General features: G+C 64.3%; 1 protein-coding gene and 1 long non-coding RNA gene across 4 annotated transcripts; both read left to right on the top strand.

Moving 5' to 3' along the window:
* Positions 1 to 25: 25 nt before the first annotated feature.
* Positions 26 to 21,351, top strand: GALNS (galactosamine (N-acetyl)-6-sulfatase). Of its 3 annotated transcripts, XM_067718788.1 has the most exons (15): positions 26 to 242; positions 5,785 to 5,820; positions 6,001 to 6,124; positions 6,850 to 6,924; positions 7,425 to 7,527; positions 9,970 to 10,113; positions 10,880 to 10,946; positions 11,027 to 11,154; positions 11,403 to 11,542; positions 13,089 to 13,192; positions 13,474 to 13,610; positions 14,192 to 14,294; positions 17,249 to 17,370; positions 17,945 to 18,062; positions 20,424 to 21,351. In XM_067718788.1, exons 1-15 carry the CDS (start codon positions 126 to 128, stop codon positions 20,508 to 20,510), a joined length of 1,605 nt encoding a protein of 534 aa, XP_067574889.1. In that variant the 5' UTR covers positions 26 to 125; the 3' UTR covers positions 20,511 to 21,351. The 3 variants fall into 3 exon arrangements, with proteins under 3 accessions (XP_067574889.1, XP_067574888.1, XP_067574890.1); XM_067718787.1 differs by lacking the exons at positions 5,785 to 5,820; positions 20,424 to 21,351 and adding an exon at positions 19,981 to 20,416; XM_067718789.1 differs by lacking the exon at positions 5,785 to 5,820 and having other exon boundaries at positions 27 to 242.
* LOC137214699 (uncharacterized) lies at positions 269 to 5,766 on the top strand. Its single transcript, XR_010939005.1, has 4 exons — positions 269 to 653; positions 3,050 to 4,635; positions 4,982 to 5,094; positions 5,627 to 5,766. It is a non-coding gene; the product is annotated as an uncharacterized lncRNA (long non-coding RNA).
* Positions 21,352 to 21,395: the final 44 nt, after the last annotated feature.

Genomic DNA, 21,395 nt, shown 5'->3' with positions numbered 1-21,395 from the left:
CCCCGCTTCTCCTGTCACTCAGCCGGCATGGCCCCGCCCCATCGCCCAGCCGGAAGGGTCGCCCGCTTCGCCGGGCCGGGCCGTTCCCGCCGCTCCGGGGCTCGGTGGCGCTCGGCGTGGTTGCCATGGCGGCGGTTGCTGCGGCGACGAGGTGGCGGCTGCTTCTCGTGCTGAGCGCCGCGGGGCTGCGGGTCACAGGCGCCCCGCAGCCCCCCAACATCCTGCTCCTGCTCATGGACGACGTGAGTGCGGGTGTGGGCCGGGCTCCCGGGAGGACTGCGCTCGGGCGGGGTTGGGGGCGGCCGGCGGTGTGGGGGTCGCGCCTGGCCCTGCAGGCCGCAGCCTGGCTCGTGGGTGAGGGTGAAGTGAGGTGTAGTGTCCAGGCCGGGCCAGGAGAAGACCCTCCTGTCCTGTTCCCTCCCCCGCTCCTTCCGCTGCCCCTCAGGCGTGCTGCGATGCTGGCCGCGTGAGGACCACCTCCCCAGGACCCCTGCTCTCGCCTGCCGCCCCCCACTGCTGGGGGTGTGGGTGGCAGGGAAGCGGTGCAGAGCTGGCTAAGACCCCGGCCTGCCTGCCCGCCCTGGAAGTCGTCTTCCCCGCTGCCTTTGGCCTGCTGGACCTGCCCTGGGAACCGGAGGAATGTCCCCGGATGGGTGTGTGTGTAGCCCCAGGCCACCCTGGTCACAGCGGCGGCCAACCCTTCCCACAGAGCCGTGCTGTTCGCGCCTCCTTTGCGACTTGGTCCCTGTGCTCCTTCCCAAGGAAGCGGGACTGTATTTGGGGGGCACTTTTGGGGGAGTGAAATGGAGGCTCTGGAATCAGTCCCTGTGGGGCGTTGGGGTAAAGTGGGGACGCAGGCAAACCTGGGTTCAGGTGCCTGCTGCCCCTGAGCTGTGGGGAGACCGCGGCCCTTTGGGCCTCCCCTCCGCCCCGTCCTGAGGGCTGAGGCAGTGCAGAGGGTCCTGCATACGGCTCCTAAACCCTCGAACCCGGAGTGATACCAGTGTCTGTAGGGGGGGGGCCCTGGATGGCTTCAGGGTGTGGTCGCCAGGAAGGCCAAGGCGTGACTGGAAGGTTAGGGCTCCAGGTCGGTGTACACGTGGAAGGGCTCAGAGAGGGCAGGGAAGTCCCCCCGACACCTCACCCTGTTGTCCCTGAGTTGTATCCTTGATAGTAAACAGGTGATAGTAAACACAGCGCCACCCTGAGTTCTGTGAGCCGTTCTAGCAAATTATCCAACTTTGGGAGCAGTGGGGGTGGGTTGTGGGAGCCTTGACTTACAGGAGCCCCAGGATGTGGGCCTGGCATGTGAAGTGGGGGCAGTCTTGTGGGGCTGAGCCCTTGACCTGTGGGGTCAGATGCCAGGTCCAGGTAGGTAGTCAGACGGAGCTGAATTGTTGCACTCCCAGCCGGTGCCCAGAGGCCAGAGAAGTAGTTGCTGTGGTCACGCACCCACACACACTTGGTGTCAGAAGTGTTGTGAGTAAAAATAGCTCAAAGTTCCCCAAAAGATCAGCAGAGACACTCCCGGGAGCCTTTGGACCAAGGCCACGGGCCTCACGTGGCTGCTGGGCGGTCCTGGCTGGTCGGAATTGCGAGGTGCTGTGTGTAAAAAACACGCTCGGATTTCAAAGACCTAGTACAAGAAAAAGACATAAAATATATCTCATGTAACTTTTTTATTATGAAAATAATTCTTTATTACAAAAAGTTACCAACATTCAAATAAGCCGGAAAAGATCGCAGAAACCCGCCCATGGTGGCTCCGCCCAGAGGTGACGCAGACCGTGCTTCTCTCTACCCGTAGCTGTTCAGACACGAGGGCTTCCGCAGGGACCCGGAAGCTCCTCTCCTCCGGAGCCCGCCCCAATGGCTGGTACGGAAACTTTGCTCGTGACGAACACGTGGGTCTTGGAAATGCTCGCTGTGTCAGCGGGTCAGCCTTCTCAAAGCTGAGGTTCCTGGGCAGGAAGGCTGTTTAAGTACATGAATTACTGGGGCAAGCAAGGCTTTGCTGAGCACTTAGCCTCTCCCATTTCTGCCCCTCCCTTTCTCTCCAAGGTGACAGTTCATTAGTGAAGGTCGATGCTGCAGGCTGGTTGAGATGGTCGTTTTCTGGATTTATGGGGCTACAGAAAGTACAACCTGTGCCCACACCCACCTGTTTCTCTTTGCCCGTTACCGGGGCCGCTGGGCTCTGTCGGAGGCCCTGAGTGGTGGAGGGGGACCGGCACTGGGCACGTCTCACTCGAGGGGGGCTGACCCAGGGGCCCGTCTGCCTGGGTGCCCAGGGTGGGTCCAGGAAACAGGAACAGTGGGCCAGGAGGCCCCAGTGCCCTGACTCTCCTCTGCGGCTTCCTCCTGTGACTTTGGGGTTCTTTGGCAGCTGAAGCCCAGAGAAGTCGGGGAGACCTCTGTCCTGGTCAGCGCATGACAGGAAACACACTCAAAGCGACTTTAGCAGAAGTGGGGGCCGAGGCTCTCCCGACTAGACAGGCTTCAGGCCCCCCAGCTCTGCGTCCTCACCCAGGCGGTCATCAGGCCTGGCAGGAGGCGCAGGCCCTGGTAGGCATCAACTTGTGGAAGAATTTAGAAGAGGCTGAGAAGCTCCATTCTCTAAGGCTGATGGGTGATGGGGCCGGGGCGCAGGGACAGAGCTCCCTCCTGCCCGGCTGGGCCCGAGTGCCGTCTGTGTCTCAGTTCTTTACTTGTAAAACAGGACTAAGGAGGACGCCCTGGGGCTACTGGGAAGGGTAAGGCCAGGCTGCACAGAGGCCAGCCCCTGTGTGCCCACGGTGGGCCCATCCAGCCAGTGCCCCCGCCCTGACCCTCCAGGGCCTCGCACACGTGTCGATGTGGACACACGCACGGGTAATAATCCCTCGTAGCTGTGTGTGGCCCCTGCATTGCCCAGAAGTCTTTTTTTTTTTTTTTAATTTTTATTGGAGCGTAGTTGCTTTACAGTGTTGTGTTAGTTTCTACTGTACAGCAAAGTGAATCAGGTGTACGTATACATATATCCTCATTTTTGGATTTCTTTCCCGTTTAGGTCACCAGGGAGTACTGAGTCGAGTTCCCTGTGCTATGTTCTCATTAGTTACGCCCAGAAGTCTTGAAGTTCCCACCGAGTAATGGCAAGGCCGAGGCCAGGAGGAGGACCATAGGCCCGGGTTCCAGCTGCCTTGGGAGCGCGGGTGGGCGATCACGTGGGAGAGGGGAGACATCCTTCACACTCTGTGGGAGACCCTGCCCAGGGTGCCGTGGAGGACGGTCTCATGGAAGCCGTGATAGCCATGCAAGGTGGATGTTAACATCCCTATTTTTATAGCCAAGAAAGCCTACCGATAAGTGATAATAGAACTTGATTCAGCAGGAAGGAGCTAACACAGCAGGCCAGTGACTGCAGGCCTCAGAGAGGCTCACCTGTAAATAGGTGGGCCCTTGGCCGCCATCTGGGAACTTGGATTTGGGGAGTATCCCAGCATTCCCTGTGCCTAAACTGTTAATGCAGACGTGCTGAGGTGCCGAGCCCCACCTCCCTCCTGGGAGGCTGGGATTTGGGTGGTGCCAGTGGACCCAGCCCCTCTGCCTCTCTCTGCTCCTCCTACCTGGCCTGTGATTGAGGGTCGGCAGCCCGCCTGTGCCCCGTGGGGTGCGGGGAGAGGGGGCAGCAGGGAGAGGCCTGGAGCCTCAGCCTCGTGCCTTCCACTCCACTTCCTGCCCCTGTCGGCCACACTTCCCTCCAGGGGCAACTTTCATTCCAGCTCCTGTTGTGGTGAACGGAAAAGCCTTTTCAGTAATTTCAAGATAAACCATCTCCAAAGGGACTCTATGGCTGGAAGGGTCTTTGAGAACACACTGCACAGTCCAAGGGCAAAAGCCCCCAGGCAGCTCTGGGACCCGAGTGTCAGGATGGGCCGAAGGCCGGGAGACGAGGGGACGTGTCCCCCTCCTGGCTCTCCCTGACGGAGAGGGCGCCGTGTGAGCTCCTGCCCAGTGCAGGGGGCATGAATGATGACAGCCAGACCACACACCTACCTGTGACCATCCCGGGCAAACCTGCGTGCTCGGCCCCCACGTGTGACCCAGGGCTCCCCGACCTTCGTGCGCGCCGGCCCCGCTCTCCCCAGCGTCTCCGTGCAGACCTGCCGAGCCTGCTGTGGGCTGGCAGGCCGTGGCCCGTGAGTCTGGAGAGCTTTAAGGGGCCCCAGAGAGACAGGCACGGCCAGGCCTCTGCAGCACCAGGTGCCTGCGCTTTTCCAGCGGCACTCTACGGAGACGTAGTTTCCACCATGCACAGTTCACCAGTTAAAGGGCACAATTCCGCGGTTTCTAGCACCTTCACAGCGTCGTGCAGCTGTCACCACGGTCAGCTGTAGGTCATCTTCATAACCCCGGGAAGAAGCCCCGTCCCCGCCCTCCCCCGACTCCACCCCTCCAGGAGGAGCGGCTGGTGAAGGAGAGCCAGCTTGGTGGGGGCTGGCGCGTCTAGAGAATCCAGAGGGGAAGCAGGGCTGCGCCCGCCAGCAGCGCCGAGGGGAATCAGTTTGTCGGGGTCACTCCTGCCCCACGCCGCTGGCCGCAGAAGGATGCGTTGGGTCGTAGAGCGAAGTCACGTCCCGTTGCCCTTTTCAGGTATTTCTTTAGCGCTTTATGATGAAAGTTGTCGAACACCCGTGCGGCTGAAAGGGTGTCGCAGTGCACACCTGTCGCCCCGCCTGGACTCTGCCTGCTCTGTCTCGCATCTGTCCGTCCGTCCGTCCGTCCCCCGTGCTAACCCACCTCACCACCTGGCGCGTTTTATTTCGGCACAACGCACATAACAAGAATTCACCCTTTTAACATTTTAAAGCGTGCAGTTCGGTGGTGTTTAGCACGTGCGCCGGCTTGTGCAGCGCCCCCATCCGGTAGCTGAGAACATCCCACCCCCCGAAGAGAAACCCCTTTCCCACTGGCAGTCACTCTCCTCCCCCTCCCCCAGCCCCTGGCAACCACCCCCCTGCCTTGTCCCCGTGGACTTGCCTGTTCTGGACGTCTCACATCCATCGTACACCCTGCGGCCTTTTCTGACCGGCTTCTCAGCAGCCTGTTTTCGTGAGTGTCAGCACCTCGTTCCTCTTTACGGCCGAGTACTGGTCCGTAGTGTGTGTATCAGGTCCCTCGTGCCTAACAGGTGGCCACAGACTTGGTGCCTTGGAATAGGAATCTGTTTCCTCCAGTCCTGGAGGCCAGAGTCTGAAATCAAGGGGCTGCAGGGCCAGTCTCTCCGGAGGCTCCGAGGGAGGGTCCTCCCTCCCCTCCATCTCCCGGGGGCTCCTGTGCTCCTTGGCTTGTGGCTGCGACCCTCCAGTCTCTGCCTCCGTCGTGGAGGCCTGGCCTCTCCTCATGTGTCTGTCTTGTCTCTGTGTCCCATCTTCTCACACGGACCCAGTCACTGGATTTAGGGCTACCCTGGTCCAGTGTGGTCTCATCTTAGCTAATTACGTCCGTATTTCCAAGTATGGTTACGTTCTCCGGTCCTGAGTGGACGTAAACGGGAGGCTGCTGTTCACCCTGGTCCTGGATGGATGGACCACATCTGTCTACTGTTGATCAGTGATGGACACAGGCTGTCTCTTTTGAGCAGTCGGGAGTCCTGCTGCTGTGGACATTCGTGTGGCGCCTGGGTGCCGGCCAGCCCAGTTCTCGGGACAGCGAGCTCGGGAGGACCGCGGGCCTCGGGGCCTCACCGGGTTAGCTTCATGGGGCCTGGCCACCGTCTTTAAGTGTGAATTCACACCGCAGAGTAGGACGGCCTTCTCGTCTGTGCAGAAGGCAGAGGTGTGTGTCTTGGTGCCGGTGCCCCGTGAGCACGTGGGGCCGGTGTCGGGGCCGGGAGGAGGTGGGCGCTGGGCATCTGCACCGGGGAGCGCTGACCGCGCACCTGCCGCACTTGGGGTGCGCTGGGGGCCACGGCTCCGGCTACGTTCTCATCCCACCTGCACACGCTCTTTCCTGCAGATGGGGTGGGGCGACCTCGGGGTGTACGGAGAACCTTCCAGAGAGACCCCGAATTTGGACCGGATGGCTGCGGAAGGGATGCTTTTCCCGAACTTCTACACGGCCAACCCCCTGTGCTCCCCTTGTAAGCCACGGCCTGCTCAGGCCACCAGGGGGTGGGGCCGGGCGTAGGGCATGCTGGGCGGGGGGACACAAGGGGGGCGGGCACGGAGCGCGGAGACTGAGGCGCGGTGGGGAGGCGGGGAATGTGTAGGCCAGGAAGGGGCACGGGGTGCGGGCACGGAGCTCGGGGGTGGCAGCCCTGACTTGGGTGTCGGCTCCACCGGCATTTCCTGCAAGGGGCAGAGGGCTGGCAGGCGGGCTGCGGCCTCTTCTGTCGGATCCTGGTGCTTGGGAGCACCTGAGCTCCATGCTCTGGGGAGCGCGGGGCCACCAGGAGCCACCAGAGGCCGCCAAGTGCTCGGAGCCTCTGCGGGCGTTTGAGGCCCAAGCGGCCGCCTCGGTGCCGGCGGCTGTTCACTCGCGGAGCTGAGTGTCGCGGCTGGTCCGGGGGAGGTGCTCAGCCGGGGAAGGGATCGCCAGCTGGGGGGGTAGTGGCCTCGCAGCGGGGAGAACCTCTGATCTGGAGGACGAGAGGCGACCCCGCAAGGGGCGGCACCTGAGGAGGCCTGTGGGCTGTCCCGGGAGCTGGAGAGCGAGCGAGGGGGAGCTGCGTCCGGCCCCGCTGCTGGTCTTTGCGGAGCTGTGCTCCCACCCGGCTCTCAGGTGGCTGCCGGGGACTCGGGTACCACAGGGCTGGTCTCGGGCGGCACGCGTGACCCGTGTTTCTGTTGTGTCCCCTCCGCGTAGCCAGGGCGGCTCTGCTCACCGGACGCCTGCCCATCCGCAGTGGCTTCTACACCACCAACGGGCACGCGAGGAACGGTAGGCTGTGCCCTGGGGCAGAGGGAGGGGCGTCTGTCACCTGTCCTCTCTGGTGACCTGGCTTCTCCTGGGCGCACTTGTCGCCCAGGGTTGAGGCTTCTGTCTGGGTCGTAACTCATGTTAAAACAGAATGCAGAGCTTCCATCAGAAACAATGTGTTTTGGGCGAGTGGGGAGGACGGTGAGGGTGGGGCTGGCTCCCCCCCTGTCCCGGGGGCGGGGGCGGCCCGGCTCTAGGTGGGCTCCCCGACCAAGTGGGGCTTCAAGGGGCCCTTGGAGAAAGGTGTGGTCTCAGAGCCCGAGTTCTGGAGACGCCAGGGGCAGGCCCTCCCCTGACCCCTGACGTCCAGACCCCCTCGGGGGCACGTTTGCCTGTTCGCTCTGGTAATGGTGCTGGCTGTGATGAGCGCCGGAAGACCTGCAAAGTGCCCGGGCGGTGCTGCCCCGACCAGGGCTCTGCCGCTCGACCCTGCCGGGTCACACAGTGCATTGCTCCACCAGCCTACACGCCACAGGAGATAGTGGGCGGCATCCCGGACTCAGAGCTCCTGCTGCCGGAGCTGCTGAAGGAGGCCGGCTACACCAGCAAGATCGTGGGCAAGTGGTGAGTCCCACACCTGCCTGCTGGGCTCACCCAGCGGGTTCCTTACTCACGTTGCCCAGTGGGAGCCCCTCGGGTGGGAGTAGAGTCCTTGAATTCCAGGTCCGCTAAGATGTCCAAAGCATCCTTTTAAAAGCTGCTGTGGCCGTGCCCGTGGGACCTCCCGTGGTGAGGCTGGGGTGGTGGCTGCCACGGCAGCACCAAAGGAGCCATGTTATTGCACACGCGTGCTGTCACGATGACACGCCAGTGAGCAAAGCGGCTCTGTCTGGTGATGAAACCAAGAAGCAAGCAGGGGATGGGGACGGTCGTGTGGTGTGGAATCATCGGGATCAAGTGATCGTGAAAGATCACGTTGTCACACGCGTGTCGCGCTGTACTCCCCGGGGATGCCTGAGTACGCAGCCCTAGAGGTTGATATGAAGGTCGGATGTCCTCTCTTTCCTCTGCCGCGTGTTGGAGCCCTTGGAGACCAAGCCTGCTTCCTACAGGAAGCCTTCCCTGACTTCCATCCCTGATCGTCTCTGCTCGGCCGCTGCCGTGCTTTGGACCCTCTCGCCTTGACCCCTCTGGCACTCACCACCTCGAGGGCAAGCACCTCATCTGCGCCCCTTGGGGACCACTGCCCCACGCAGTTGATAGTCCTAGTGATGGGGGATCTGCAGAAACCGGGAGAGGAGTCCTCAGGGAACCCGAGGACCTGGAGGCTGCTTCCTCACCCCCGAGAGGGGCTGGCGGCTGTCCTGCTGGCCGAGCGGTCGAGCCTGGAGGCGGGGGGGGGCTGCACAGCAGAGCTGACGAGGGTGCAGGATGTGGGAGCCTGCAAGGCCCAGCAGTGCCGGGAAGGCCCGGGAGACGGCGGTAGGGCGGCTACGAGGCCCGCCGGGGCCGTGCCAGGGCTGCGCCCGCAGAAGGAGGAGCCCCTGCGATGACCGGCGCTCTCTGCCCAGCCTGGCGGCTCTGCCCCGGTCCAGGGGCCTCCCGTTCGTGGTCACTGACGGGGCAGCCAGAGCTGGAGCGGGAGCCTGTCCCCACGAGCTCCGGAGATGGGCGGACTCAGGAACAGGAAGGGACGCGGCAGGGCCTGGAGAAGCAGCTGCATGGACTCAGGGAGGTGGACGCAGAGCTGGTGGACCAGCCGGGGTCAGGGCGGCCATGGCCAATGGGATGACGGGCTCTGGGAGGCCCGGGGCAGGAGGCTCGGTCCCTCCTCTGCCAGGTGGGTGTGCTGGTCTCAGCAGGGTCCCATCAGAGCCGCAGGGGGTGTTGGTGGCCGTGGCCGTGACTGCCTGACAGCCAGCCTCGGGCCCCAGCACCACGGATCCGGATTTTGTCAGCCTAACCAAGGCCTGGGATGGATGGAGCCTGGACTCCCGCGAGAGGCTGCCCTGAGTCCCAGGGGCTCGACGTGCTGTCACTCAGCTCGCTGGCAGGCAGTACTGACCCCGCAGCTGCCCTGGGACCAGCACTTGGAATCGACAACTTCACACGAGCCGGACCTTCGTGGGTGTTTCTGTTTCGTGAAGGCCGTTTGGGCTGAAGGATGCAGGACGAGGAGTGTCACACCCAGCGGTGTCCAGCATGGAGGGGGCGTCATAGCTGCGGGCCCAGAGAGGAAGCACGGGGCACAGCTGGCTCTCCTTTGCGGAGACAGCGCTCGGGGCAGAACCCGTGCGGGTGCCCCCGGCACAGGGGCTCCAGGAGCCGGGCAGCCATCCGGCGGAGGCAGAGTGTTTCGGGACCAGCAGGGGGCACCGAGAGGTTCACTTACCGGCGCCCAGACTCCGCTGCCGGCCAGCTCAGTTCCGGCCGCACCCTGCCCAGCTGCCTCGGGCCGCACCCACCTGACTGAGTGAGCGAGCTGTGCGGCAAGCTCACGGTGACGTGGAGTCGGCCTGGCCTGGTGCAGCCCCCAGCGCTGCGCCGGCGATGCGAGCCGCGGGAGGCTTTCTGCAAACGCGACCCCAAGAAACCTGTCTGCTTCCCCGGGAGGAGGAGCCTCACCCCGAAACGCCTTCTCTAAGCTGCGCCTTCTCAAGAGAGACCCTCCCACTGGCGAGAGGACCCGACGTGACGCACCCACGGGGAAGGGGCTCCCGGGTGGGAGCAGGGGGCGGGTCCGAGCCCGGTAACAGCTGGGCCGTTGCCCTGCAGGCACCTTGCCGTGTTATCCTCTCGTCCCGTCCGGCTCCTGCCCAGGGCGCCGGGGCAGTGAGCCGTGCTCATGGGACCTGGTCACCGTCCCCATGTGCGCCCCTCGGTTGTTGCCTGAGTGGACCGTGCGGGCAGGGGGGCCAGGCCACGGGGCACCCGGGCTCAGCACACCCTGGGGCTGGCTGGAGCCTTGTCTCCTGAGCTGTTCTCTGAAAGCGAGGGTGTTTGCTTCCCGGAGCTCCGGGGCGCCCGTGCGGCGGTCCCTGAAGTGCCCCGGGTTCCTCTCTCTAGGCATCTGGGCCACAGGCCTCAGTTCCACCCCCTGAAGCACGGATTCGATGAGTGGTTTGGATCCCCCAACTGTCACTTTGGACCTTACGACAACAAGGCCAGGCCCAACATCCCTGTGTACCGGGACTGGGAGATGGTTGGCAGGTAACAGGCCCCGCCCACTGCTGCTGCCCACCCGCCAGCTCCTCGTCCTGCCCAGACCTCGTGCTGTGACCTCTGACTTACAAGAGCCCCGCGTCCGGGGGCTTCTGACTGTCTCAGGAAAGGTGCTGGGAGCCCCGGATGCTCCCCAGAGCGAGGCGCGTCACCCGGCTTCCGGGCTTTGGGCCCCGTGCCCTGAGGGGGCTACGCTCTGCACGGTCAGCCTCGCTCCGAGCCGCCGTCTGGGGGGCCGTCGGCTGCAGGACCGACCTGGTCTGGCCATTGGGTGGCTGCAGGCAGGCCTTGGTCTTTCCTGTCTGGCCTAACTTCCCTTTCTTCCTTTTTAAGTTATTTTTGTTCTGGTGGAAGCGCAGTACACGTCACTGGACCACAGAGCTGGGCCAGCATTGCTGAGGTGTAGCTCACCCAGCACCCCCATCCCAGACCGCCTCCGTCACCCTAGAGAGATGCCCACACCCGTTAGCCGTGCCCTCCGTGGCCGTGGACTGGCCGCTTCCTCTCGCACCGTCCTGCCTGTTCATTGGCGGGGCTCCCCTCCTTCTCCCAGATGGTGGGGTCACCGGGGCACCAGACTCCACCCCAGTGGGTCCCCGACGGGCCTGGGCGCTTCCAGGCTCCGGTTTTGTCCCTGATGTGAACGTTTCCGTCTCTCTTGTAAACGAGGCCCCTGACTTGGCCCCGGAAATCGGGGAGGGGGGGCTTTCCTGCCCTGAAGGCTGACTTCTGTCTGGATCTGTACTGTTTTCAGATTTTATGAGGAATTTCCAATTAACCTGAAGACCGGAGAAGCCAACCTCACCCAGATCTACCTGCAGGTGACGACCGCAGGGGCTGGCCCGGCTCTGGGGTGGGAGGTGGGCCTGGGGCGGGGAAGACGGTGTGTGTGTCTCCTCAGGAAGCGCTCGATTTCATTAAGAGGCAGCAGGCAGCTCGCCGCCCCTTCTTTCTACACTGGGCCGTCGACGCGACACACGCGCCTGTTTATGCCTCCAGGCCTTTCCTGGGCACCAGCCAGCGAGGGCGGTGAGTCCTTGGGCATGTAGACCTGGGCCCCGGGGCGGGGGGGCCAGCTGTGCTTGGTTGCCACCAGAGGCTGGGCCCTCGCTACCACTGTCAGCTGTGCACAGAGGGAAGCATCTGTGCCTCTGCCCCGATTCCGTCTGAAACTTGACTGGAACGCCCCCTCCTCGTCCCTCCCTGAGGTTCGGCTTCGGCCGCCCTCTGGTCCCGGAGGCCGCCGGCCCCTGCTGACCGCTCCCTCCTTCCCGCAGTTACGGGGACGCCGTCCGGGAGATTGACGACAGCGTCGGGAAGATCCTGCACCTCCTCCGGGACCTGAGCATCGCAGAGAACACCTTTGTTTTCTTCACATCCGACAACGGCGCTGCCCTCATTTCTGCGCCCAGACAAGGCAGGTGACTTGAGCAGAGGGGGCTCCACCCGGGGCCCCCCAGCAGCCCCCCACCGGGCCGAGTGTGAAGGGCTCAGCCTTGGGGAGGGAGGGACACCGGCAAGCGCCCCCCAGGTCCAATGCCCCTCTTCCCCACCGCCTGGCAGGTGCCTGGTCAGGAGGGAGAGCTCGGTGGGGCAGGCGGAGGCAGAGGCTGCGGCCCTCACCACGTCCTGCCTCTCTACTGGCCAGCCCTCAGCGTTTCCGTTCTGATCTCAGCTGTAACACGGTGGCCGTTGTGACTGGACACGTCTGCCCCTTTTTCTGTGTTTGGGGGCCTCCCTTCCCACGGGGGCGATGACCCTGCAGCAGCCAGGCCCAGGCTTGGCGCCCACCCCGCTCCTCGGAAGTGCCCCCCCAGGCCTCGTGGTGGGTGGTGTCGGGAGGGAAGGGAGCGAGCCCCCTCCCCTGCAGTGCCGGAGCCCCTGGCGCAGCGCGGGGGGCCTGCTCACTCCCCCAGACCCTCCGTCTGTGTCCCTGCCAGCCTGCAGTCCTCCTGAGGACCCTGGCTCTAGGCCTCTCAGGCCTGAGGCTTTTCCACCTTGCGGAGCTGGAGCGACTGGCGTTTCACAGTCCTATGAGGGTTTCACACCCCCGTGGTGATGTCTCTTTTTCCCTTTCTTCTTAAAAAGGCTGGGCCCCAGGAGGGCCCTGAGTCACTCAGACAGCTCTGGAAGGAAGGCTACAGACAGCTGGAAACCCCACAGGGCCGGGCCTGTCTGGGGAGGCACTGGGGGACCTTACAGCCACGTGTCCTGGGGGCAGAGGGGCCCAGGGATCTCCAGGGACAGGAACAGCGCAACTGGCTTCGGGCCGAGAAGGAGCTGCAGAGGCAGAACAAGACAATGAAAATCCATGTACCCACCCCCAGCTGGAGAGACAGGAACAGGAGAGAAGTAGGCCCTCATTGGCCTCTGGCCTGTGACCCTTGCTGTCCCTGTGCTGACCAGCAAGGCCCATGCTCAGGGGTCCCTCCCTCCATCATGGCAGCGAGCCGGGGACGTGCGATTCGCCAGGACCGGGCTGTCTGCTCTCGGCACCGCCCACAGCTGGGTTCAGGGACCACTTGCTCAGAGCAGGGCGTGTCAGAAACACGGGATCTGCACCCCCAAACCCCAGGCACACAGGAGCTGCTTGTGCACAGTGACATTTAGGGAACCTGGCACCTGCCAGGCCCGGGGTCGGGACTGCGTCTTAACGTTTCCACGTCTTTCACTAACATGTCCATGTGCTGTGTGTGTGTGCGTGGTCGCGGTCTGTGGGGGCGTGACCTTATGACCACAGCTCTAGGTCAGAGCCATCTCCAGGCGTTCCGACCTTGAACTTGAGGCCTGAACCCCAGGGCTGGTCCTTTGTCTCCACAACGGCCTCAGTGCCTCAGTAATGTCACCTCCAAAGGGCCAGGCGGGGAGCCAGGTGGACAGACGTGTCCCGAGGGCGAGTGCCCGGCACGGTGTGTATGGCCCTGGGGACTCAGGCACGTGGTCTGATGGGCGACTATCCCCAGGTGGCAGCAACGGCCCCTTTCTGTGCGGGAAGCAGACCACGTTTGAAGGTGGGATGAGGGAGCCTGCGATCGCCTGGTGGCCCGGGCACATCCCTGCCGGCCAGGTGAGTCAGAGCCGGCCTTGTGCCAGGCCTGCAGTCATCCTGGGGCGTGAAGCCTTGGTCCCCTCTCTGGCCTGCTCCCTGCGCTCGTTCTGCCACGCACACGTGTCATCGGGCAGGGAAAGCTGCTATTCTGCGTGTGTGGACATGCTGCGGGATGTGACCGTGCGCGTGTGTGTGTGCACGTGTGCGTCAGTGAGCACGCCTGGGGACCTGGCCCCTGGCCGCCATCTGGGCAGGGCAGGGCGGGCATCCTCAGCGCATCTGGGCCACGTCCATTGCAGGTGAGCCACCAGCTGGGCAGCATCATGGACCTCTTCACCACCAGCCTGTCCCTCGCAGGCCTGGAGCCACCCAGGGACAGGGCCATCGACGGCCTGGACCTCCTTCCCACCATGCTCCAGGGCCGCCTGACAGACAGGTAGGTTCCCGCCAGGCACTCGCCCCGCCCGGCGCCCCGCAGCTGGCGCTGGGGCCGAGCTGGCTGACAAAGCAGGTGTCCTCGCCCAGGGGGAGGTGAGACCCGGGGGTCTTGGCATGAAGCGCTTGGTGGGGTGGAGAGGCCTTGTTCCTCCCTGCGGCGTCCCTCACCCTCTGCCCGGCCCCAGCCTACACCCAGCTCCACGCCGGGACGCTGTCCAGAGGCAGTTGCTCCAGCTCAAGATCTGCTACTGTTTTGCTCAAACGAAATGAGTTTCCCAGGCTGCCGTGAAGGGGCGTGGACTCCGAAGGGTGTACAGTGTAACCAGAGCAGGCTGATGGCCAGGAGTGGACGGCTCACCGTCTCTCTTCTGTCTTGAAACCTGGCATGAGAGCTTGCTACCCCTGGCGGGGGTGGCAGGGGGTGCCAGCCGCCATGCTCGTCCCCACAGGCCTGCCTGCCGTGCCCGCGTGCTACCCCCTTCCTCCGCCGCCAGCCTCCCCAGCACCGAGGATGGGGGGCGGCCGGGGCCTCCACAGCCCGGGGACCCTTTCAATTGGCGCCGCCTGTCCCCCTGGCAGGCCGGTATTCTACTACCGTGGCAACGCGCTGATGGCGGCCACCCGTGGCCAGTACAAGGCCCACTTCTGGACCTGGACCAATTCCTGGGAGGAGTTCAGGCAGGTGAGGCGGCCCCGGCTCTGTGAATGCCTCATCCCTCACGCCCCACCTTGGGGAGGCCTCTGTGCCCCCAGCTCACGCGCTGACCTGCTGGCAGGGACTTGGGGGTGACGAGCTGTGGCCACCAGGACAGCACCCACCCTGGCCCGCGCCACCCAGGCTCCGGAGACGAGCCTCAGGGCCGCTCAGCCCCAAACCCGGGTCAGATGCCTCAGGGGCCCAGGCAGACCCGGCACCTCCCCCGCCTCCCCTCCCGTCCACCCACTGGCCCGGCCAGGTGCTTGGCGGTCCCCCGAGACGCTGTCGCCATGTTTGCTTCCCCGTGTCCACCCCCAGTCCTGACGGTGGAGTGCCCCTGCCAGGCCCGAAGCCCCACTCGGCCCTCCCAGCTCGTGGCCGCCCACCACCTCCTCTCCGCGCGCCTGGGCCGCCCCCGCTCGCCCTCCCCCAGCCAAGCCTGTGCCTCCCCACGTCCCGTCACTGCTGAGCTGTCCTGAGCACCCGGCACCCCGACGGGCAGGGCTGCGGCTGGCTCGCCCTGAAGATGCCAAGGGGCCGAGGGCCTAGGAGCGCCGCCTGAGGGCCCCTGGGGACAGCGCGGCGGCCCTTGCTCCTCCCGGGCCCTCCCCACCCCACCCCGGAGGGTCCCCGTTGCGTCCAGCTGCACGGGTTCGCTGGCATTCTGGAAGCCACCGCTCGCGCACCGTGGGCTGTTGGGCCTCTTGAGGGCAGGTGTGGTCAGCCCAGCCTCCACCCAAGCCGGAGCCCACAGGGGCTGGGGAGCCTCTTCGAGCCCCGCATGTCTGCAGGCAGCGGGCAGCCAGCTGCACGGCCTGTGCTGACTCGAGTGCGTTCACGGTGGGGCCGGAAAGCGTCAGGAGGCCCCCTCGGCGCGGCGGGGACACCTGAGCGCAGGGCTCCGCGGGAGGCGCTGCTTCCCTTTCCCAAGGGTTATCTGTGGGGCTTCTGGTTAACGCGCAAAACTGCCGTCTCTTCTCCAAGGCGCGCAGGCGTGCAGGCACTGGGGGGTGCCCCCTGCGGTGGGTCTGCACGGTCGCAGTTCCATTCAGATGCTGGGGGCGGGGGAGGGGGCCCCACACGCTGCTTTGATGGCCCCTCTCCCTGCAGGGACCAGTAAGGCGGAGGGGGTGTGTGCAGTCGGGAGGGGCCCCAGAAACCACGACAGCGGCCTTGTGGCCGTCGACAGCTCCCTGAGCTCTGTGGAGACTTGCCTTCCAGGCGATCAACACGTGAGGGGCAGCCTTGTCTGCAGGCTGGGGGCGTGGCTTAGCTGAGGAGGTCAGGGGTCCCCAGGTGCAGGGTTCGCCCGAGGGGACCTTGTTAACTTCCCCCTGTACCCTTGTCTGGGGCATCTCCCACCCCCTCGACCCCCCGACCCCCCAGTGCCTGTGGGCCCACCTGCCCGCGTCCTGACCAGGTACCAGAGGCGAAGGAGGAGTGAGCCTTCTCCCTGTGCCAGGTCTGGCGCCGCCATCACCCCCAAGCCCGTGGCCTCCCCTCAGGAGGCGTCTGAGGCCCGGGGGACCGAGGCAGGAGGGAGGGCCCGTGTGTCCATGGGACCTTCTGCATTTCTGGACTAAATCCACGAGCGTTGGCTCAAGGGCACGGCTCGCCCGCCCCCCTCCTCTTTCCCGTCCTCCCAACGCCAGTGCTGTGCTGGGGCAGGGCGCCCCGCGCCCCCTCTGCCTGGCTGGGCTGCGTGGGGCTCAGCTGCGCTGCCCCTGGGGCAGGTCCTCCCTCCCGAGAGCGGCTGTGAGAGGAAACTCCTGCACGAATTAGTGGCGTCTTAATCAAATAGCTGATGATTTGCTTCCAAATGGTAATTCGTGTTTTCTGTCTAGACTTGGATTCTTCTCCATTAACTGCTCGGCGTTTTTATGCTAAACGTGGTTGTTTCTCCCACCGTTAAATCCACTTTTGTTCTCCAGCTGGTCTGCTCCCAGAAGGTCAGAGGTCACTTACTTGGGACCCACCTGGGTGTCCGTTCTCCACAGCTTAGATTGCAGCCGCTGACTCAGGGGTCTACAGCTCAGGGCAGACGACTGGGACTTATCTCGCTCCTCACTTCCCTGCTCTACTGAGAAGCAGGGTATTCACTGCTCCACTGCCGGGCTGTCCAGGACAGACCCGCGGGTGCTGGGAGGGTTGCCGTCAGGCTGCACCGCTGCCCGCAGGAGAGGCAGGAGGCACGTCTCTGTCCCCGGCCCCGTTTTAAGGTTAACGGGCCCCGCCACGGCCCCGCTCCAGACCCTGTAAACAGTGTTCCATGATGCCTGGAGACCAGTGCCCAGCTGCTTATGGGGCCCTGAGGTCCCCAGTGCTTCTGGGGTGGCAACCCTTGGCCTCGCCCCACTCTGCCCAGATGGCAGCAGGCCTTTCCCTAAACCAAGTCAGGGAGCCCCGGGGGGGGCAGCCTTCAAGCCTGGGGGACACGCTGGCGCGGGAACCCCATCTCACGCACGCGTCAAAGGCTGAACCCCGAGGGCAGAGGCCTCCTGGAGGGCGCGGAGCGGGGCTGCACACCTGAGCCTTGGTGGAGAAGACGCTCCGTCTCCTGTTAAGGGTGGGGGCCGTGCGTCCGGGTCCCCTGTGTCTCCTCTGGCTTTCAGGCCTGCGGTCCCTCCTCAGCTGGCCAAGGAGTCTTGGAGGAGTGCCGACCGCTGCGCACCTCGTCTGCTACGAGGCAGATAGGGTGGACGTGAAAAGCTCTGCTCTAGAAATTAGATAGAAGATGGACTGAAATATTTTAGAGACTCACCACCCCCTCCCCCAGGAAAGTACTGAAGCCCTAGGGGACGGCGCACGGGGCCGATGGCACGCAGCCCGGGGCTGGGTGGCAAGCAGGCTCCGCCCCACAGCACGGCATCCGCGGTCTTGCTGTGCTCGCCCGCTGCGAGCCCCGCACACGTCACCTGCGCTCCGGCCTGTCGTTTCAGGGCGTGGATTTCTGCCCTGGGCAGAACGTGTCAGGGGTCACCACCCACTCGCAGGAGGAGCACACTAAGCTGCCGCTGGTCTTCCACCTGGGACGAGACCCCGGGGAGAGGTTCCCCCTCAGGTGAGCCGGGGGTTACGGGGCCCCAAGTCCCCTTGTGGGGCGAGTGCAGCCGACTGAGCAGGGCGCCGAGGGCCCGGGAGCCACACGGTCTCAGGGCGTTTGGGGCAGGACCAGCCTCTCCGAGAGAGATGAACGGGGGCCGGAGGATTAAAAGGGACCCTGAGAGAGGAGAGATCGGGCGCGGCCAAGCCTGTGCAGCTCAGGGCGCCTGCGATGCCGGGCGGTGCCCCGGGGGTTCCTGCAGGCAGCAGGCTGAAGGGTCACAGCTGCTGTCCTGGGCGTGACGTGGCTCTGCCTGAGCCCTCATTTGCTGGGTGGTTCCCAGGGTGCACGCCTCTCGGGGAGGGCGGGCGGGACAAGGTGGGGGCCCCAGCTGCTCTTCCCGCCTCTCAGAGAGGGCGGGCGGGACAAGGTGGGGGCCCCAGCTGCTCTTCCCAGGAGGCTGCTGGATGGTGACCCCGGGGTGGGGGGCTTGTTCCTCAGTCTCCCCCCCAACCCTGGCCTACCTGGGTGGGCTGCCCTACTTGCTCTGTCCCTCCCTCCACCTCGGTGACCTGGTGCCCCTCGCCTGCAGCATTGCCAGCACCGAGTACCTGGATGCCCTTCGCCAGATCACCCCGGTTGTCCGGCAGCACCAGGAGGCCTTGGTCCCCGGACAGCCCCAGCTCAATGTGTGCAACCGGGCGGTCATGGTAAGTGGTTCGTACGTGGGGGGCATCCCAGGACCATGTGAGTGCTGACTGGTCTGCTGCAGGCACGAACCCCACTTCCCTCCTGCTTCTCTGTCTCCGAACTCACAGGAGTGGCAAGGGGTCGCTTGGTACCTCTGCAGGTGCAGGACGAGCCAACCCCATGTGGGATGTGGGTGTTGAAAGGCTGGGCAGATGGCCTGGGGTGCAGCAAGCCCATGGGCCACCTCCGAGCACAGCCTCCTCCAACTCCATGGGGGCTCACCCACAAGTCTGTCCCATAACTGGGGAGTCTGTGTGGCTCCCTGTTCCACAAAGATGGGCAGTCTCCCGTCCCCGCGGCAGAAGCTCCGGCAGCACCCCAAAACCCGCAGAGCAAAGCCAGTAGCTTAGCCTGGCTTCCAGCCCGTGAGTGCCCCTGCCCCGCACACCCCATTCCCCAGACCCACCTGGCGGTTGTGAGGATGGCTAAGCCCCTTGAAGCTGCGGGCGCGGCCGGGCCTGCGGAGCCGCTGCCTCGAGCCAGGAGGTGACTGAGCGTTGCCGGGTGGCTGTGATGGGTGCGCGTCATGATGACGCACGGGTGTTGGGAGCATTCCCTAGCGGTGAGGTGTAGCAGGGGGCCGGTGGCCTTGGGGGCGGCCGAGGGTCGTTGGCCAGGGCCAGTGGGGCAGCCTGGTCGCTGTTGTCCACATCTGGGGCTCACAGGGGAAGACATTTGGGGCGGGGGCCAGCAGGGCCTCCCCCTTCCCTTGGAAGGACGCCAGGCTGGCATTCCGGCCTCTGGACTCAGCACTGGAGCAGAAGGGCCTCCCTGGCTCAGGACCACTGCGGCCCCTCGTGTCCGAGGAGCCCCTGGTGCCCCCTGCAAACCTGTCTTGTCCTCTGTGACACGGTGCTGTCCGCACGCCAGCACGCCATCTCCTGTCACGCCTGCCCTGTGGGCCGAGTCTGCAGGTAGCAGCCGTTGCCTGGTGGCTCAGAGACCAAAGGGGTCTTAGTGACGGTAGGGGAGATGGGGAGGGACTGACTTGGCCGGGGTGCTGCCGCCACCTGCTGGGCGCGGCAGGAATTGCCGAGGCTCGGCTGACCCCGTAACAGGAGAAAGCAGGGACCCCCGCCCCAAGTGAGCTGAGGACCCCGGAAGAGCGTGGCTTGGCCTCAGACTCTGAAGCGAGCACTGCCACCAGAGAGGTGCATGGACTTAACAGTGTGTGGACGCGTGTGGACGCGTGTGGGCGTGTGTGTGTGTGTGAGGACTCTGGGTAGCGACCCCTGCTCTTGGGACAAGAGCAGCCCGGGCAGCCCGCCTCCCTGAACCCCCAGGCTCACAGGTTGGGTGCAGAATCTGTTTTCTGCAGGCACCTGGCCCCTTCCTCTGCTCTGCCTCAGAGGTTGGGAGCTGCTTCCTCATCTAACCCTGGCCCTGCCGGGCGGCCACTTGATGCTGTTCAGGGCAGGGGAGGGCTTTACCTGCGGTTCTCACTGGCGCTGATGTTCTGATTCAGACTCAGGCCCTGGCAGGGGCGGTAGTAGGGGGAGTGCCCCCCACAGGGTGATTAGGGGGATGGGTACACCTCCTGGGTGAGGCGACACGACAGCGCCACAAAGGCTCCCTCTCAGGGGCATGAGTGTCCTGTTTTTTTTTTTTCTTGTCTTGTTTTTTAAAGGAACATTTATTTATTTATTTATTGGCTGTGTTGGGTCTTCGTTGCTGCGCGTGGGCTTTCTCTAGTTGCGGCGAGCAGGGGCCACTCTTTGTTGCAGTGCACGGGCTTCTCATTGCGGTGTCTTCTCTTGTTGCAGAGCACAGGCTCTAGGCGCGTGGGCTTCAGTAGTTGTGGCACACGGGCTCAGTTGCTCCGCGGCATGTGGGATCCTCCCAGACCCGGGCTTGAACCCATGTCCCCTGCATTGGCAGGCGGATTCCCAACAATTGCACCACCGGGGAAGCCCGAGTGTCCTGTTCTGCTGCCGGGAAATCATGGCCACACAAAGGACGTCAGCCCATGAAGGTGCAGCCAGGAGAGCCTGTGCTGAAGCAGGCCAGCTCTCCCTGGGGCACCAAGGCCTCCACCTGTAGAGCTTACCGGGAGGCCAAGGTTGTGTGGGCAGTTAGCGGACTGTCCCCTTCAGTGACAGGCAGGCCCTGTTAATACCAGGCTGCTGTGGGGCAGTGTCTCCTGTGCCGGCCTCAGGCCTTGAGTTGCCTCCGAGCCAGGTGGAGACAGGTGATTCCACACTGCAGCCACCCATTGCGGTGGGGCAGGTCACAGGCCTGGGCAGGGCAGGAGTCTGGAAAGTGCTGAGTCCACAAGTGCTTGGAATAACTGCATGTCCCCTTTCTGAACTCTCATTACCCAGAACTGGGCGCCCCCGGGCTGCGAGAAGTTAGGGAAGTGCCTGATGCCCCCGCAGTCTGTCCCAGAGAAGTGTTCCTGGCCCCACTAGCACCGGCTTGGGCTCAGGACAGGAGCCTCCGGGCTCCTGTGCTGCAAGAGCCCCCACTCCCTCTGCCCTGACTGCTGCCAGACGGACGGCACCTGTAGCCAGCAGCAGGACCTGCAAGACTACGCAGCCCGGCCCTGGAGTCAGCTCCCAGCCCACCGGGCCTGTCTGACGCTACAGCCGCACGCTCACATCAGCCCCTGAACCGGAGGCTGCCTGCCTCACGTCCTCCGCTCTGCTGCAGCTACCTCCCAGCTGCCTCTTCCAGGGCCTGAGCTCTGCCCAGGACCCAGGGGCCTGACTCGCCGTGGCTGCCCCTGCAGGCCCCTCAGGACTTCAGCCCTGGTGTCAAGGGCGGCCGTGCCAATCCTGTGTTGCCCCTTGGCGCTGTGCACAGGGGATACCCCAGCGCCCCTCCCCCGCGAACTCCCCCCACCATGGTCGAGGGGTGTGAACATGAAGGGGGAGGAGGCCAAGGGCCTCCCTGTCCCGGAGGAGCCTCGACAGCCGAGGCTTCCCCAGTCCAGCGCGGACAGCTGAAGCCACCAGCGTCCCTGGAGATCAGGACTCCCAACCCCAGCACACTGTGGGGCCCGCCTGTGCTTCAGCACTCCCGTCCTCGGGCCCAGGGTGGCAGCGCTTGAGGACGAGCCCATTCACCAGCGAAATCAGGAGCGCCTGAGCAGGACTGTGAACGGCCTCCAGGGACTTCCCCTTAAGGCTCGTGGGTCGTTTCCATTGTGTGGAGTTTCCACTCTGCAGACTGTCACACCAATTCTGTACTGTTGTAAGACTTGGGAAATTATGAAGAGAACAGGTTTAGAATAAAGTAACAGGCATTTTAGCCTTTTGTTTTTAAATGAAATTCTATTTGGGGGAATTTGTCCC

This window comes from Pseudorca crassidens, chromosome 20, assembly GCF_039906515.1.
Source record: "Pseudorca crassidens isolate mPseCra1 chromosome 20, mPseCra1.hap1, whole genome shotgun sequence".
Lineage (NCBI taxonomy): Eukaryota > Metazoa > Chordata > Mammalia > Artiodactyla > Delphinidae > Pseudorca > Pseudorca crassidens.
Note: the sequence above shows the minus strand (reverse complement) of the source record. Positions and strands in the feature narration are given on the sequence as shown.